General features: G+C 40.0%; 1 protein-coding gene across 2 annotated transcripts in view; it reads right to left on the bottom strand.

Annotated features, from left to right (window-relative positions):
- Cenpp (centromere protein P) overlaps positions 1-14,132 on the bottom strand; it is a 180,082-nt gene extending 165,950 nt beyond the window's left edge. The window contains exons 1-4 of one of the 2 annotated variants that reach the window (XM_028763151.1): positions 14,025-14,116; positions 11,799-11,813; positions 10,251-10,429; positions 7,988-8,076 (exon numbers count right to left, since the gene is read on the bottom strand). In XM_028763151.1, coding sequence (XP_028618984.1) covers positions 7,988-8,076; positions 10,251-10,429; positions 11,799-11,813; positions 14,025-14,116 — 375 coding nt within the window. Of the gene's footprint in view, positions 1-7,987; positions 8,077-10,250; positions 10,430-11,798; positions 11,814-14,012 lie in introns of both variants that reach the window. The other variant, XM_028763149.1, reaches the window with a different exon arrangement.
- Positions 14,133-14,415: the final 283 nt, after the last annotated feature.

Here is a 14,415-nt window from a genome sequence, read left to right as displayed (position 1 = left end):
AAATAAAGATAAAAAGTTTATGTACAAGAGCAGACTATCTTTAAGACAAGAATATTTTAAAATATGCAAATAAAAAATCAACAAGGAATGATAAACTATTGGCTATTTGTCAAGTAAATTACATGATACATTCAGTACTTACTAAAACCTAAAATGATTTCCAAATTTGTAACTTAAATTGAATATTGACACCATAAATATTAGGAGAAATTAAATTTTAAAAACTTCCAACCAAACAATAGGGACATAACTAGCAAATATAATTACATAAAAATTTAAATTATCTGTAGGGTGGTCATGGTGCATGCCGTGTCTGTCCTGGAACTTTATATAGACCAGCCTGGCCTCAAATTCACAAAGATCCACCTGCCTCTGCTTCCCAGAGCTGGGATTAAAGGAGTGCGTCAGCATGCCAAGTTATGTTCCAGAGACATTCTTCAACACAAATTTTAAAAAGACAATATAATTAAAAATTGGACAAAGGACTTGAATAGAAATTTCTCCAAAGCAATATACAAATAGTAATCTATAGTTACATAACATACTGCTATTATTATTCTTTAAATAAAAATACATACATATACAATCATGCATACACACATATTACAATATGGATTCTTGTAAACTTCAGCTATGTTGTCAACTTCGAAATAAGGTATTTTAGCTTGCCATGTTGAGCTGCCACTATGCAGAAATTAATAGCCATATTGGTCTGAAAATATTAAATTTAATTTTTCCCATTTGTCAATTACCAGGGGTTAATATACTGTATTAAATATGTAAGTTTTTACCTATGTGGGTTTGATCACAGAATCACAGAGGAAATGATGAACATACCTTTACTACCTAGTAGTTTCATTTGATCTAGTAACTGCTCTCCTAGTCACACAGCCAAAACAAACCCATATATCCACTGAAAATCCTTCCCATGAGTGTTTATACAGCATTAGTCATAAGAATCAAAAGAGAAAACAACTTCACCAACTGCTGAAATGGACAAAAAGCGGTTCTTCTGCACATGGGATATTACTTCTGCCCCACCAAAGTACTAACACATGCTATAATATATAACAAGACAAGCCTTGAAAACATGATAAATAAAAAAGGCACACAAGAAACCATGTGTTATGTGATTCCATTTCCATGAAATGTTCAAAGCAGGAAGTAAATAAAAGGCAGATTAATGCTTCCTTTGGGCTGAAAAAAAGAGGAATAAATAAAAGGTTTATCACAATGAAGCTTTATTTTAAAAAATTATTTTAAGGAAAAAAATAGGATGTTGAAGAGTTAACAGCGCTTGTGCCCTTGCAGAGAACTTCCCTTCAGTTCTTTGCATCCTCATGATGACTCACGACCTCTTTAATGCCAATTCCATGGGATCCAATGCTACCTCCTGGATGCCTCAGGCACCAAGCATAGACACGGCATACATACAGATAAAGTAAAATAAGTAAATAAAAATTTTAAAAAGAAAACATAGAAAGGCTAGGAAAAAAACTTTCTCTCCCTCCCTCCCTCCCTCCCTGCATGTGCATGCGTGCATGCCTGTGTGTGTGTGTTAGATTTTGGTCTTTTACCCATCGACACAGGTAGTTCAGCTTGGATTCAGTGCCCTGGCCTACACATCTCTTACAAAGTTGTAGTTTCTGCTTAAGCAGCATAAAGCTAACTTCATCCCTGCCCTGCCATTGGTCCTGCTAGCCATGTCACTTCTGAACTGATAAAAGGGAAATGACCTCAGCTTCTTTGCAGTCTGAACAGGTCATTTTTTTCTACCATGTTCTTTTAATAGGAGGTCTCAATGGACTTTTGAACTATGAATAGAAATCTCTAAGAAAGGGGCCCTAGAGTCAGGTACAGTAGCTCATACCTGCAACACCAGCATTTTTGAGTCCTGAAAGTGGAGGACTAGCACAAATAAGTGGCCAGCCTGGACTACATGGTGAGTACTGAATGAGCCTGGGCTACAGTGTGAGAGATCTTGTCTCAACCTTACCCCTACCACTTCACCGAAAATATTTAGAAAGATACTAATTTTGTAAACTGTATATACTTTTAAGGCAGGAGTTAGTTTCCCATAGGCAGTAAGGGAAAAGGTCTGTGGTTAAACTGCCAAGTGGTCAAATCAGCATGGGTAGGCACAAACAGAACATAATTCAGTCAACAGGCAGCATGACACAGACAAAGTTGGAGACCAGCAACAAATACAGGGTGAGCAACTTGCAATGGTAGCCAAAGTTAGTGGTAGCCAGCAGATCCAAAAAGGTTGGCAGCTAATAAAGAAACTTAAAAATGGACAGAAATGGGCTTCAGCGAGCAATCACTACCATAATTGGTCAAAGACCATGTGATCATCATGCAGAGCCTGTTGGCTCCCCATTGCTTTGCCCAAGGATATACCTAGAGAATGAGCAAACTGCAACAAAAATCATCTCAGTCTTTGTCCAGTTTCTGTCGTAAGCCCTAGAAGAAGCCACTAGACACACAGGTTAGCACTTTCTGCCTTTCTTGAGGAGTTCTCCAACTTTTCTATAATGTCTCATTTTTCCTTAACAAATCTTCTTTGACTTTGCTTATTCCTCCTTTGTCTGTAACTTTACCTAACGTTGACATGAGCCTTAAAAACTTAAGACACTCTCATCTGTGTCTCATGGTCCCATCTGGGTGGCATAGTAGTGGTAGCTTATTTGTTGAAATGAAAGAAGATAGACGAAAGTCCATTGTTTTGTTTCTCTGCCTTGATTTTGGAATCTGTTTATATTAATAATGAGGTGCTGCTGAGTATTTTAAAAGTATGCAGAGCTTCTAAATTAAAAAAGAAAAAAACCTTAAAGACACTGTCTCAGGTTGCCTTTTGGTCACTGTTGATTAGTAGTCAGTCACCTTAGTTCTTGGGTCAAGCTTTTCTGGGGTGAGAGATACCTTCTTTGCTTTCAAAAATCTGTACCAACATGAAACACAATATATTAAGATTTCAATATTTGGGTTCAAATATTCAAATAAACAGGTTACTTTTAAAGCCTGTCATGATGAAATGATATTCTCTTCATTTAAAAAGTGCCTACTTTTTAGTACTTTTGTTTCATGGATAGAGGTTATGTAAATAACTCATTAGCATCCTACAAACTCCCACCCATCTGACTTACACTGCAAGGACTATGGAAGGCTGATACTGTGTGCACGCTTGTTCTGATGGTCTTAAAAAGCTTCACAAACACTTCAGTGCTGACAACACCAGGCAGTCAACTGGAGGAAATTAATTAAAGGTGTTCCAAACACCTTTGACAAGAACTGCATCAACAGAAGCAATGACTCATGCTCTCTACATAGATTTTCCCATCTTTGTTTCTAACATTCTACTAATAGAACTTAAGGCCACTGTGCCAATTAGTTTTATGTCAACGTGACAGAAGCTAAAGTCATCCAAGAGGAGGAATCCTCAATTAAGAGAATGCCTCCATATGATCCAGCTGTAGGCAACTTAATCAGTGATTTGTGGGGGAGGGCCTAGACTACTATGGGCTCTGCCATCCCTGGGGTGGTGGTCTTGGCTTCTGTAAAAAAGCAGAATGAGTAAGCCATGGCCCAAGCCAGTAAGCAGTAGCCTCCATGGCCTTTCAATCAGCTCCTACCTCCAGGACTCTGCTCTGCTTGAGTTCCGGCCCTGACTTCCTTCCATGATGAACGGTGATGTGGAAGTGTAAACCAAACTTTCCTCCCCAAACTTGCTTTGGTCATGGTGTTTTATAACAGCAATAGTAACCCTAACTAAGATAGCATTTTGGTTCAAAAATTATACTAATATTTATTTTGCAAAAATAAGTATTTATAAAACCAAAGCATGTTATTTAAATCTTTTCATTTTCTGACAGCTAAATGTCTCCCTCTAGTGGAATGTTTGATTTTAGGGAAAGGAAAAAAAAAACCCAACACATTGCTCTCTCTGACTTTATTTTTTTCCCTAGCAAAAAGTAAAAACATATACAAAAAGCAGGGTTATGGCAGCAACATCTTGAATCCCAGCCCTCAAGAGGTAGAGGCAGGTGGATCTCTGAGTTCAAGGCCAGCCCAGTCTACAGAGCTAGTTCCAGGACAGCCACAGCTACACAGAGAAACTGTCTCAAACAAACAAAACCAAAAATAAACAAAAATGTTTGTTTTAGGTTACTTTTCTATTGCTGTGATAAACACCATTTTCAAAAGTAACTTGTAAGAGGAAAAAAAAATCTTACAATTTCAGGTCCCATTTCATCACACAGGGAAGTTAGGGCAGGAACTTACAGCAGAAACCATGGAGGAATGCCGCTTACTGGGTTGCTCACTGGCTTATGCTCAACTATATTTCTTAAACAGTTCAGGACCATCTGCCTAGGGATGGTGTCATCCACAGTGACATCCACATCAATCAAAACAATCCCCCACAGATATGCTCCCAGGCCAATATGATCTCAAACTTCTCTCTTCCTTCCCAGGTGATTCTTGGTTGTGTAGGTGATTCTTGGTTGTGTTAAGTGGACACTAAAAACTAACCAGCACAATGGTAAAGCCATTTTAGAAGATATCTAAATTTACCAATCAATCAATATATATGTACATTTCCATTGATCTAGCAATTCTAATATTTTAAAGATTTATTGTAAGTATATGAGTGTTTTCCAGCATGTATATATGGATACCATATACATTCAGGCAGAAGAGGACATCAGTTCTTTGGAACTGTAGTGTCAGATAGTTGTGGCTATTATGTGGTGTCAGAAACTGAACCGGGGTCCTCTGCAAGAGTAACAAGTGCTCTTAACTGCTGAGCCATCTCTTCAGTGTCTCACCTAGTAATTGTATGAAAGACTTTTAGTACCTACACAGAAAGTATGGCAGCACATGACTGGTACGCAAATATTCAGGAAACTGAAGCAGATGGAACATGAGTTCAAGGTCAAGCTCAACAAGGTTCACAGCAAGATCTTATCCCCCTATACACACACACATAAACTCCATAAAGTAAAAAATTAAAAACAAAAGATTTCATTTTATCAGAATTCTAAGTAACAAAGAAAAATTTTTTAAAATTTTTGTCCCCTTTTTTCCAACCATTAACTGTAACTATTGACAAGACCTATGTAATTGATCCCTCAGGTCCTGTTAATTCTACAACTATCTGCAGTTCTTTCCAACAGCTTACTTGACAGTGATTCTTTAAGAGTTATAAAATTTTAGAGGCTCAGAGAGACAATGAGTGATCTCAACAGAGCCAAGTAAAGCACACTTTTCTACAGCACATTATTAGCAAAACCAAGTAGTCATCAAATGCCTGCATAATTTAAAAGTGAGCAACAATACAGTCTCTTTGGAGACTCATTTGCAGTATTCAGTCTTCCAAAGAATGTTAACAGTTCTTCTCATATTTTTCTGTATCCCTAAAGTATAAAAAGCAGAAAAACAATTAGTTGTACTTAATGCTTTCTTGCTCTGAATTTCAGTGGCCTATAGTGACAAAAGTATGTAACTTAGAGTGAAGTTAAAATACTGTATTTGAATCTTAGGCCAGACCCACTAATGAGAACACAACCAATCTTTGGGCACAACACATCTTGAAAAGCACAGCTCCACTGAACTCCTTGCTCAAATCAAACTCAGAACAGTCTGTGTTCAACTGAATTTGTGGACAAGCCTTCCTAGTACAAAACTTCTTTTGATATAAACCATGACATAACTACTAAAGACATAAACACCTATAAAGGCCCTGCCAACAGGGTACCAGAGTCAACTCTCAGACTACAATTCTAGACTACAGAAGTCCTAAGAAGCTGATCTGTCTTCAGTCCGAGTTGTCAGGGGTTATAATAGTCTGTGCCCCAAAATAGATACCACTATGCAGGGAAAAGATAGTATCACACCATTCCGAGGTGAGGATCACACTCAAAACAAAGAAAATTCAATTGGTCAGTCTATATATTTACAATGGGAAAAAGCTAAGAGTTCCTAGGTCAAAAACATTGGGGCCTTAAAACAGGCTGTCCAACCTGAATGGCACTGTCAGTTGGGACTCAGGCTCCAGTTCTGTCTTTAACAGAGATCTCCATGGCCATTTGTATTGTCTCAGTGATCCTGTATAGCCCTAAGTGTGGTGCTCATTTGGTAACACCACAACGTACATAAGATTACTCACCAATTACGCCTTGATACATGAAAATGTTAACTGTTGTGTGAGTCAAAGTTCCCAGGAAGAAGCCACACCTTTAAGATGAAACCTTCTGCAAGACTGATTAACTGATTAAAGCTTCAATGATTATAGAGTTTGGAAATTTCAAGTCCAGGGCCAAATTACAATTTGTCGTGGGCTACCTTTAGTTTCCAAATCACCATTCCTTGCCCTCCTCTGTACTGAACCCAACATCCTGTGGCTAACATATAAAAACCTTTTAGAAGCTATCAACTTTTTTTTTTTTTAATGGATGAATGCATGTACACCTGCAGGGCAAAAGAGGGCATTAGATTCCTTTATAGATAGTTGTAAGCCACCATGCGGTTGCTGTAAATTGAACTCAGGACTTCTGGAAAAGGTACCAATGTTCTTAGCCACTGGCTGAACCACCTCTCCAGCCCTAGAACCTATTAACTTTAAACAGACCACGAGCTTCTACCAACCCAACAGCTAAGAATGGCATCAGATAGCATGTGAGGCCTGTAACTGAGATCGCCCCACTTTACTGTATGTCTTTTGACATGATAAATGTATTTTTGAATCAACAAGTATGTTTTGTTCAACTTTGAAATGCCACACTGGTTTCTGGGTCACACTGGTAATACTGAGGGATGATACTGAGGTAAATGAATGTTGGGAGCTCTGTCATCAGATGAGAAGGAGACATTCCACTGCCCATCCTTAGCCTGCTCCACGCCAGTAATAGCAAATGGTACTGGCAGCAAAGAACGGCAAAAACTCAAAGCCTAGATACCCAGACCACACCCTTGGATTGCTTTTATTATATGGCTCTCTGACATGTAATGACACAGGGTACTGACTCAGTCACTGACTTCTGTCCCATACAAAAAGACATGATTTGGGGCTTGTTTCATGACTGAGGACACTAACTAGGATAAAGAATCCTGGAACCTGAGGCTAACTGCTTGAGTGCAGCTTGTCTATAGAACCTAAGGTGACAACTGCCTTCCCCACTTCATCCACCGGAGTATATCCAAGACCAAGACAGTCTTTCAATCTTTCCTGGCTCTGTTCTTTGTACAAATTTCTTATAAACCCAGATGGCAAAACTAACCAGTTAAAACTTCTGCAATCGAAGCATGTGTTCAGTGAGGTTGCTTCTCAGAATTATGACTAGATTTGAATCTTCTCAGAGGCAGCCTCTGGCTGTTGAACCTGTTCAGTTTCACCACTTCTATTCCAGCCAATAGGGTTCTACGTGATCATTCTGTCTGCTTCACTACCTTAAAGAAAGTCTAGGATAAAGGCATGTCCTCTTTATGTTGTTTAGTAGTCCAGAACAACCTGCAGGATCATCCTACCTCAAGAGTCTTTCAACATGGGTGTAGTCGCAGGAGGACCACTACCTACACAAGAACACCCAACTGGGTGTCCTGACACATAGAAAAGTTATATTTGTTGTTTCAACATGATAAAATTATTGGGAAATTTGTTACATGGCAATAAATAATTAAAATACATTAGCTTGCCCAGCAGCTAAGCGCTGGTGGTATGCAGCACTGCTTCCACAACCTCAGAGACTTCCACTGGGAGCCTAAAATCATTTCCTACCTGGCCTTAAATAAGGCACATATGGGCTCAGCACCAATTCCATCGTATTCAGTTGAGAGGGTGAGGGTACTCTTAAAGTTTCTTATATGATACAAATGTGCTATCAAGAACCCTAGCTTATGCACTCCCCCTCATCTCAACCACTGTAATGGTTAAGTATGGGAACGGTTTCTCATAGAAAAAGTATCCGTTATCACCACAAGCTCCAGTTACCTCAATTTCCAGAACCTCAAATTCCAGTTGAAATGTAACCATGTTGCAATTTCCTGATAATCTGTGTCTCTGTAGAACTTTCTTTGTACCTGTTAATTAGAAAATAAAATAATTAATTTAAAAGAATACTTCTCTTTGAATACTTATTAAAGTGCATAGATGTATGAAAGTATACATCAGTAATCACCTTAAAAAAATCTGGAAGAGTCATGTTAAAGTAATTGGCCTTATAAAATGGGATTACTAAAAATTTATACTTTTAACTTCTCAAGTATATCAATAGTTAAGAAAAATATACACATACAAAAATATACATACATACTTGTATTTATACATGTGTGTATATCTACTAATATAATCCCAAATTAAATCATGTTAACTGTTATGTTTTATTTTCATTATTTACTTATTTATTTTGATTCAGGGTTTCTCTATATAGTCCTTGCTGTTCTGAAACTCACTATGTATATCAGAGGTTTGCCTCAAATTCACAGAGTTCTGCCTGCCTCTGCCTCCAGAATACGGAGATTAAAGGCATGTACTATCACACTCAGCCTTTATTTTGATTTTTTCATATTTATTTGTGCATGCATGAGAGAGAAAGAGAGAGAGAGAGAGGGAGAGAGAGAGAGAGAGAGAGAGCGTGAGAGCGAGAGCGAGAGGGAGAGGGAGAGAGAGAGGGAGGGAGGGAGAGGGAGGGAGGGAGAAGAGAGAGATTAAAAAAAAGAGGGAGGGAGAGAGAGAGATACATGTGGAAGTCAAGAGGGCAACTTGAGGGATCAGTTCTCTTCCTCTATTACGTGGGTTCCAGGAATGGAAATCTGGTCATTATTAGACTAGGTGCTAGTGTCTTTATTTGCTGAGCCATTCATCTTGTCTACCTTTCTGAAAAATTTTCAGTATTATCTCATTGTTTGAATAGACCAGTCTGGTAAGATGGCTTAGTGGGGTCAAAACACTTGGCACCAAGCTTAACAATCCAACACTGATACCTGGAACCCACATAGTAGAAGGAAAGAGCCAACTCCTTTAATTTGTCCTTCGACTTTGATACAAGTACTCTAGTACACCTGTGTCTACACATACCCATGCTAAATATACAAACATAATTTTAAAAAGTAATAAAAGGGCAAAACTTCAAGATTCATCTCAAATGGAAGCTTAGAAATAACATAGGTCACTTTATTTTGTAAACAAGCAGCTCAGGTTCATAGACATACTGTATTTAAATCTAAGGTTTTTTTTCATTATGAAAGCATACTACATATATGGATTGCACATTAGAATATATAATAAACTTTAACTTACATACTTTTTAAATTTGAACAGACTAATTTTTTTCATTGCAGTCATAAAGTTTACTTTTCCAGAAAATTCGGAATACACGAGAGCAGAAACTACACGCCACCATCCAAAGACATTTGTTTTACTAAAAAACCCTAACATTCTCTTCTGGCCTCTTTTCTTTGAATTCTCCAGAATGCATTCATACTGCATCTCATTTTCTTTTTCAAGATAGGGTTTCTCTGTGCAGCTCTGGATGACTTGGACTTGCTTTGTAGACCAGGCTGACCTTCCAACTCACAGAGATCCATCTGCCTCTGCCTCCCCAGTGCTGGGATTAAAGACATATGCCACCATGCCTGGCTACCACATCTCATTTTAATCCATGTGCGTTATGCCATTGTGTAAAATAGAAACCATAATGTGAAAGTCAATAATTATCATTCATGTTTAGAATTATTAAGTGAAATAGAAGGTACTGTAGAATGAAAAGCTTTCTTTTAGTAAAAAAAAAATCATCTTTGTAAGTAATTTGCTTCAGATAGATTCATTTGCTAAAAGGGATGGATTCAAAGCAAATTCAACTCAGAAAAGTTCTTTACTTTTAGTACTTTTTAACAATTTGAACAGACTTTTTTTTTTAAAAGGAAAGGATAAGAATAGGGCTGGGTTAGTTGGCTGAGTTTTGCCTTGTATTAATACCTACATTAGATCCTTGGCATATACATGAAAAAAAAAAAAGGAGGAAAAGATTTGCAAGGAGTTGGCAGGGAGGAACTGAGAGCTGAAGGGTCAGTCAGCTAGCCTGAAGGATGTAATGCAGAAACTAGAAGAGAAATGTTGCCTCAACAAGGTAGAGAGAGAGCAGACCCCTGAAAGCTGCCCACTGATCACCATAGCATGTATGTGTGCACCTCACCCTAGTACATACTCATAATGAAATTTAACAACCACATTCAAGTTAAAAAATGCTGCGTACCACTTTCTGTCTCTTCAGTGTTTGCAATGTCCTCCATCTTGGAATAGTTTCTTATACTGAAGCCAGTGAGTTTACTTAGAAATGAGAGTTCAGATTTTAAATGTCCAAGCTGACTTCTCAGGTCTTTCAAGGATTCCCATTCCTCAGAATCTGACTGGGAAATTTTTTGAAATGATTTCCTGAAAAGCAAATATTGTAATTTTACTCAACAAATAGTAAACATTTATGTAACATACAAATTTCCTCTAGATTCCACCCTAGTACCAAAGGTGGGGCTCGCAGCAATAGCTCAGCAGCTAGGCTAAGAACCCTGGCTGCTCTTCCAGAGGACCCCAGTTTTACTTCCAGCACCCACATGGTGCTTTACAACACTCTGTAACTCCAGTTCCAGGGGATCCAGTGCTCTGTTCTGGCCTCCAGCAGGCCTCAGACACAGCAGTATGCAGACATACAAGCAGTCAGAACAGGGACACTCCAAGGCTTGTGGAGCTTAGGGACTGCCAAGTAAAGACTACAGCTGCCCTGTAGGACCTGAAGGAGAAGTGTTATGGTAAGAAAAATAAATAGATTCTACTCCAAGAAAGAGAACATCTCAGAAAATCAGGAAAATGGATGCAACAGGAAATCACATTAAATAAACCAGAAAAGCAAATACTAGTTTTCTCTCACCTGTGAAACTCATATTTAAAGTTCTCTCCTCTACACAGTCTTGTGTGTGTGTGTGTGTGTGTGTGTGTGTGTGTGTGTGTGTGTAGGAAGGAGAGATTACCAAATCAAGATCATTCAGCCAATATCAAAGGAAGTTCTGAAGGCACTCAATTTTGAAATCAGAGGGTACTGACACGTGGATATAACTAAACAACTTAGTTCCAATTTTCTGGCTGCCAATCCAATCAGCTATCAAGATCATTTTAAAAGTATTTTGGAGGGTGGACAAGATGGCTCTGCAGGTTAAAGTACCTGCTGCACAAGCCTGACATTGGAGTTTTATCGCCACTGGAAGGAAAGAACTGTCACTTGGACATGTATGCTCTGACCTCCATATGTATATGTTATAGCATACAAATACAATAATAATAAAATTAAGTGACTCAGGAAACACGTTGGTCTCAGTCTTCCTTCAAAACGAGAAAAAAATTCACATTAAATCGACACATTTTTGGATTGACATTTAATGTATTCCCTAAATCTGGACTCTTCTAACTTTTCAATTCCATTACTGAGGAGTCCCAGATTACATAACCAATCGACTATACCATACTGGGCTTATATTGACATCTTGTGGTGAGTAAAGAAACTATTTTTCCCCATGGTATGACAAAGAGCTTCTTAAAACCATAGAGGCAGGCTGTATTAATAAAATACAAATTCTAATTCGGTAAATGGGGATGGAGTCAGCCTGGCAGTCTCACCAACTCCCAGGAAATCTTAACGCTTCCAATCTGTGGGTCACACCCGAATCAGTAGCAAGCATCTCCCATTCTCGCTGTGGAAGAGCATGCATAGGCTGGAGGTCACACGCACATTTCTCTTTCTTTCATCAGTTACAACATTCTTATTTTTCTTTAGAACTTCTCCACTTTTTCCTGCACTAAGGTTCTCTGCAGCACAGAAAAATCTCATTCTCTGCACCTGTACCAAATCATACTTAATAAAATAAAGGTAGTTTGTTTTCATGATTAAGATACTAAGTTAATGCTAGTTTCAGCCTGCCTTCTTCTTTGAATGGACAATGCTTGGGCTTTGGATTTCTCTAGGACCTTACTTGTCTGACACTCAGGTCAATTACCTTTAAATAAGGCTTATTAACAATAGCACCATGCAAATCAAAACAACCCTGAGATTCCATCTCACACCAGTCAGAATGGCTAAGATTAAAAACTCAGGTGATAGTAGATGCTGGCGAGGGTGTGGAGAAAGAGGAACACTCCTCCATTGTTGGTGGGACTGCAAGATGGTGCAACCACTTTGGAAATCAGTCTGGTGGTTCTTCAGAAAATTGGACATAGCATTACCTGAGGATCCAGCTATACCACTCCTAGGCATATACCCAGAAGATGCTCGAACATATAACTAGGACGTATGCTCAACTATGTTCATAGCAGCCTTATTTATAATAGCCAGGAGCTGGAAAGAACCCAGATGTCCTTCAACTGAGGAATGGATTCAAAAAATGTGGTACATTTACACAATGGAGTATTACTCAGCTATTAAAAACAATGAATTCGAGAGGTTCCTAGGTAAATGGATGGAACTAGAAATTATCATCCTGAGTGAGGTAAGCTAGTCACAAAAGAACACACATGGTATTCACTCACTGATTATTGGATATTAGCCCAGAACCTTGAAATGCCCAAGATGCAACTCACAGGCCACATGAAGCCCATAAAGAAGGAAGACCAAGTGGGGGTGATTTGGTCCTTCTTAGAAGGAGCAACAAATACTCAAGGGAGCAAATATGGAGACAAAGTGAGGGACAGAAACTGAAGGAGGGGCCATCTGAAGACCTTTCCATCTGAGTATCCATCCCATGTGCAGTCACCAAAGGTAGATGCTGATGTGGAAGTCAGGAAGTGCATGCTGATAAGAGCCTGATATGGATGTCTCCTCAGAGGCCTTCAAGAGTCTGACATATTCAGAGGCAGATGCTCACAACTAGCCATTGAACTGATCATGGGGTTCTCAATGGAGGAGTTAGAGTGAAGACTGAAGGAGCTGAAAGGGTTTGCGGCACCATGAGGAGAGCAACAATACCAACCAAGCACAGCTCCCAGGGTCTAAACCACCAGCCTGGGAGCACTTAGGGAGGGATCCAGGGCTTCAGCTGAATATGTAAGAGTGGAGGGCCCTGCTGGGCACAGGTTGAAGATGAGATCCTTGACCTCATGAAGGCTGGACGCCCCAGGGGGTGGGAATTTTGAGGGTGGGGAAGTGGGAGTTGGGGGGTAGGTAGGGGTTACATCCACAGAGAAGAAGGAGGAGGGGTAAGGGGATAGGGGGTTCCCGGGTGGGTGGGGGATGGGGTAAGGGGACAACATATGAAATGTAAATAAAACATCCAATAAAAAAATTAAAAAAAAAAGCACCTAATTCAGAGGACTATCACACTTTCCTAGAGACAGCATTAGCCAATTTATCATTGTCCATGCTAGGCTGCCCTGTCGCGGAGCTATATACCCCCAACCCTTATGTTACTAATAATGGAAAAAAAAAAGTCAGGACCATTTAACTATCGTTAGATGAGTCACAAAAACAAATGCATGAAACCAGAGTAAGGGAATCCCAAGTAGACAAGAACACACCTGGTGGCTCGGGTGTGGGAGTTGGGGGCTGAGGAAGAGAAGAAGAATCAGGATCTTTTGAGGTCAAATTGAGCCAATTCCTGAGATACAGAGTAACAATGTCTCCAAAACCAGAAAAAAAAAAAAAACAACTAGCTATTTAGATACCGTTTCTCGACCCCAAGACTGTTTAAAGAAAAGCAAGATTTTCTCTTGGAGTCTCACCAACCGGGCGAAAACTACCCTTAAGAAAACTATTTTCTGCTGATTATAATCAAGCCATAAGCCTCAAACTCAGCGTTCACACTCTGAGGTCACTGCCCTCACAGAATATTGATTCAAGTTCACATTTCAGGACGTCCTCCACTATGTTATTCAGGACGGGGCTTGGGAGGAGTGGAAGCCCCGAACTGTCAGAAGTTCGATAGGCCCGCCGGGTGCTAAGGTGCATGGGCCGGAGGGATGGACGCGATCCACGTACCAGGGTCCGGACGTCTCCCCGGGGCTTTGCAGCATTCTGCACTCTCGCTGCAGCGCTGCGACCTCCGCCTCCAAGGCGCGCAGTTCGCGGGTCTCGGAATCCATGGCTAAAGACAAGGAGCCCTGACAACAGCGGTCCCGGCGCCGCCAAAGCCCTACGCTTCAAGCAGCGCGCGCGCTCCCGGCGCGAACCATTCAAGAGCTCGCGGGGGAGAGGCTGCTGGGCGACGCGCGTCCGCCCCCACGGCCTCAAACAACGTTCCAGAGCCTTACGTGCCTCAGAAAGTTACGTCGAATGTCTAGACACTCCCGACGCTTCTGAGAGTTGGTTCGTTCCAAATCGAACGTCAAGCGCCAACGGCCGCCCACCCCCTCTAACGGCCAGTGGGCTAGCCGAACACTTA

This window comes from Grammomys surdaster, unplaced genomic scaffold (genome assembly GCF_004785775.1).
Source record: "Grammomys surdaster isolate TR1022 unplaced genomic scaffold, NIH_TR_1.0 137, whole genome shotgun sequence".
Lineage (NCBI taxonomy): Eukaryota > Metazoa > Chordata > Mammalia > Rodentia > Muridae > Grammomys > Grammomys surdaster.
This window is presented reverse-complemented; position numbering and strand designations above follow the sequence as displayed.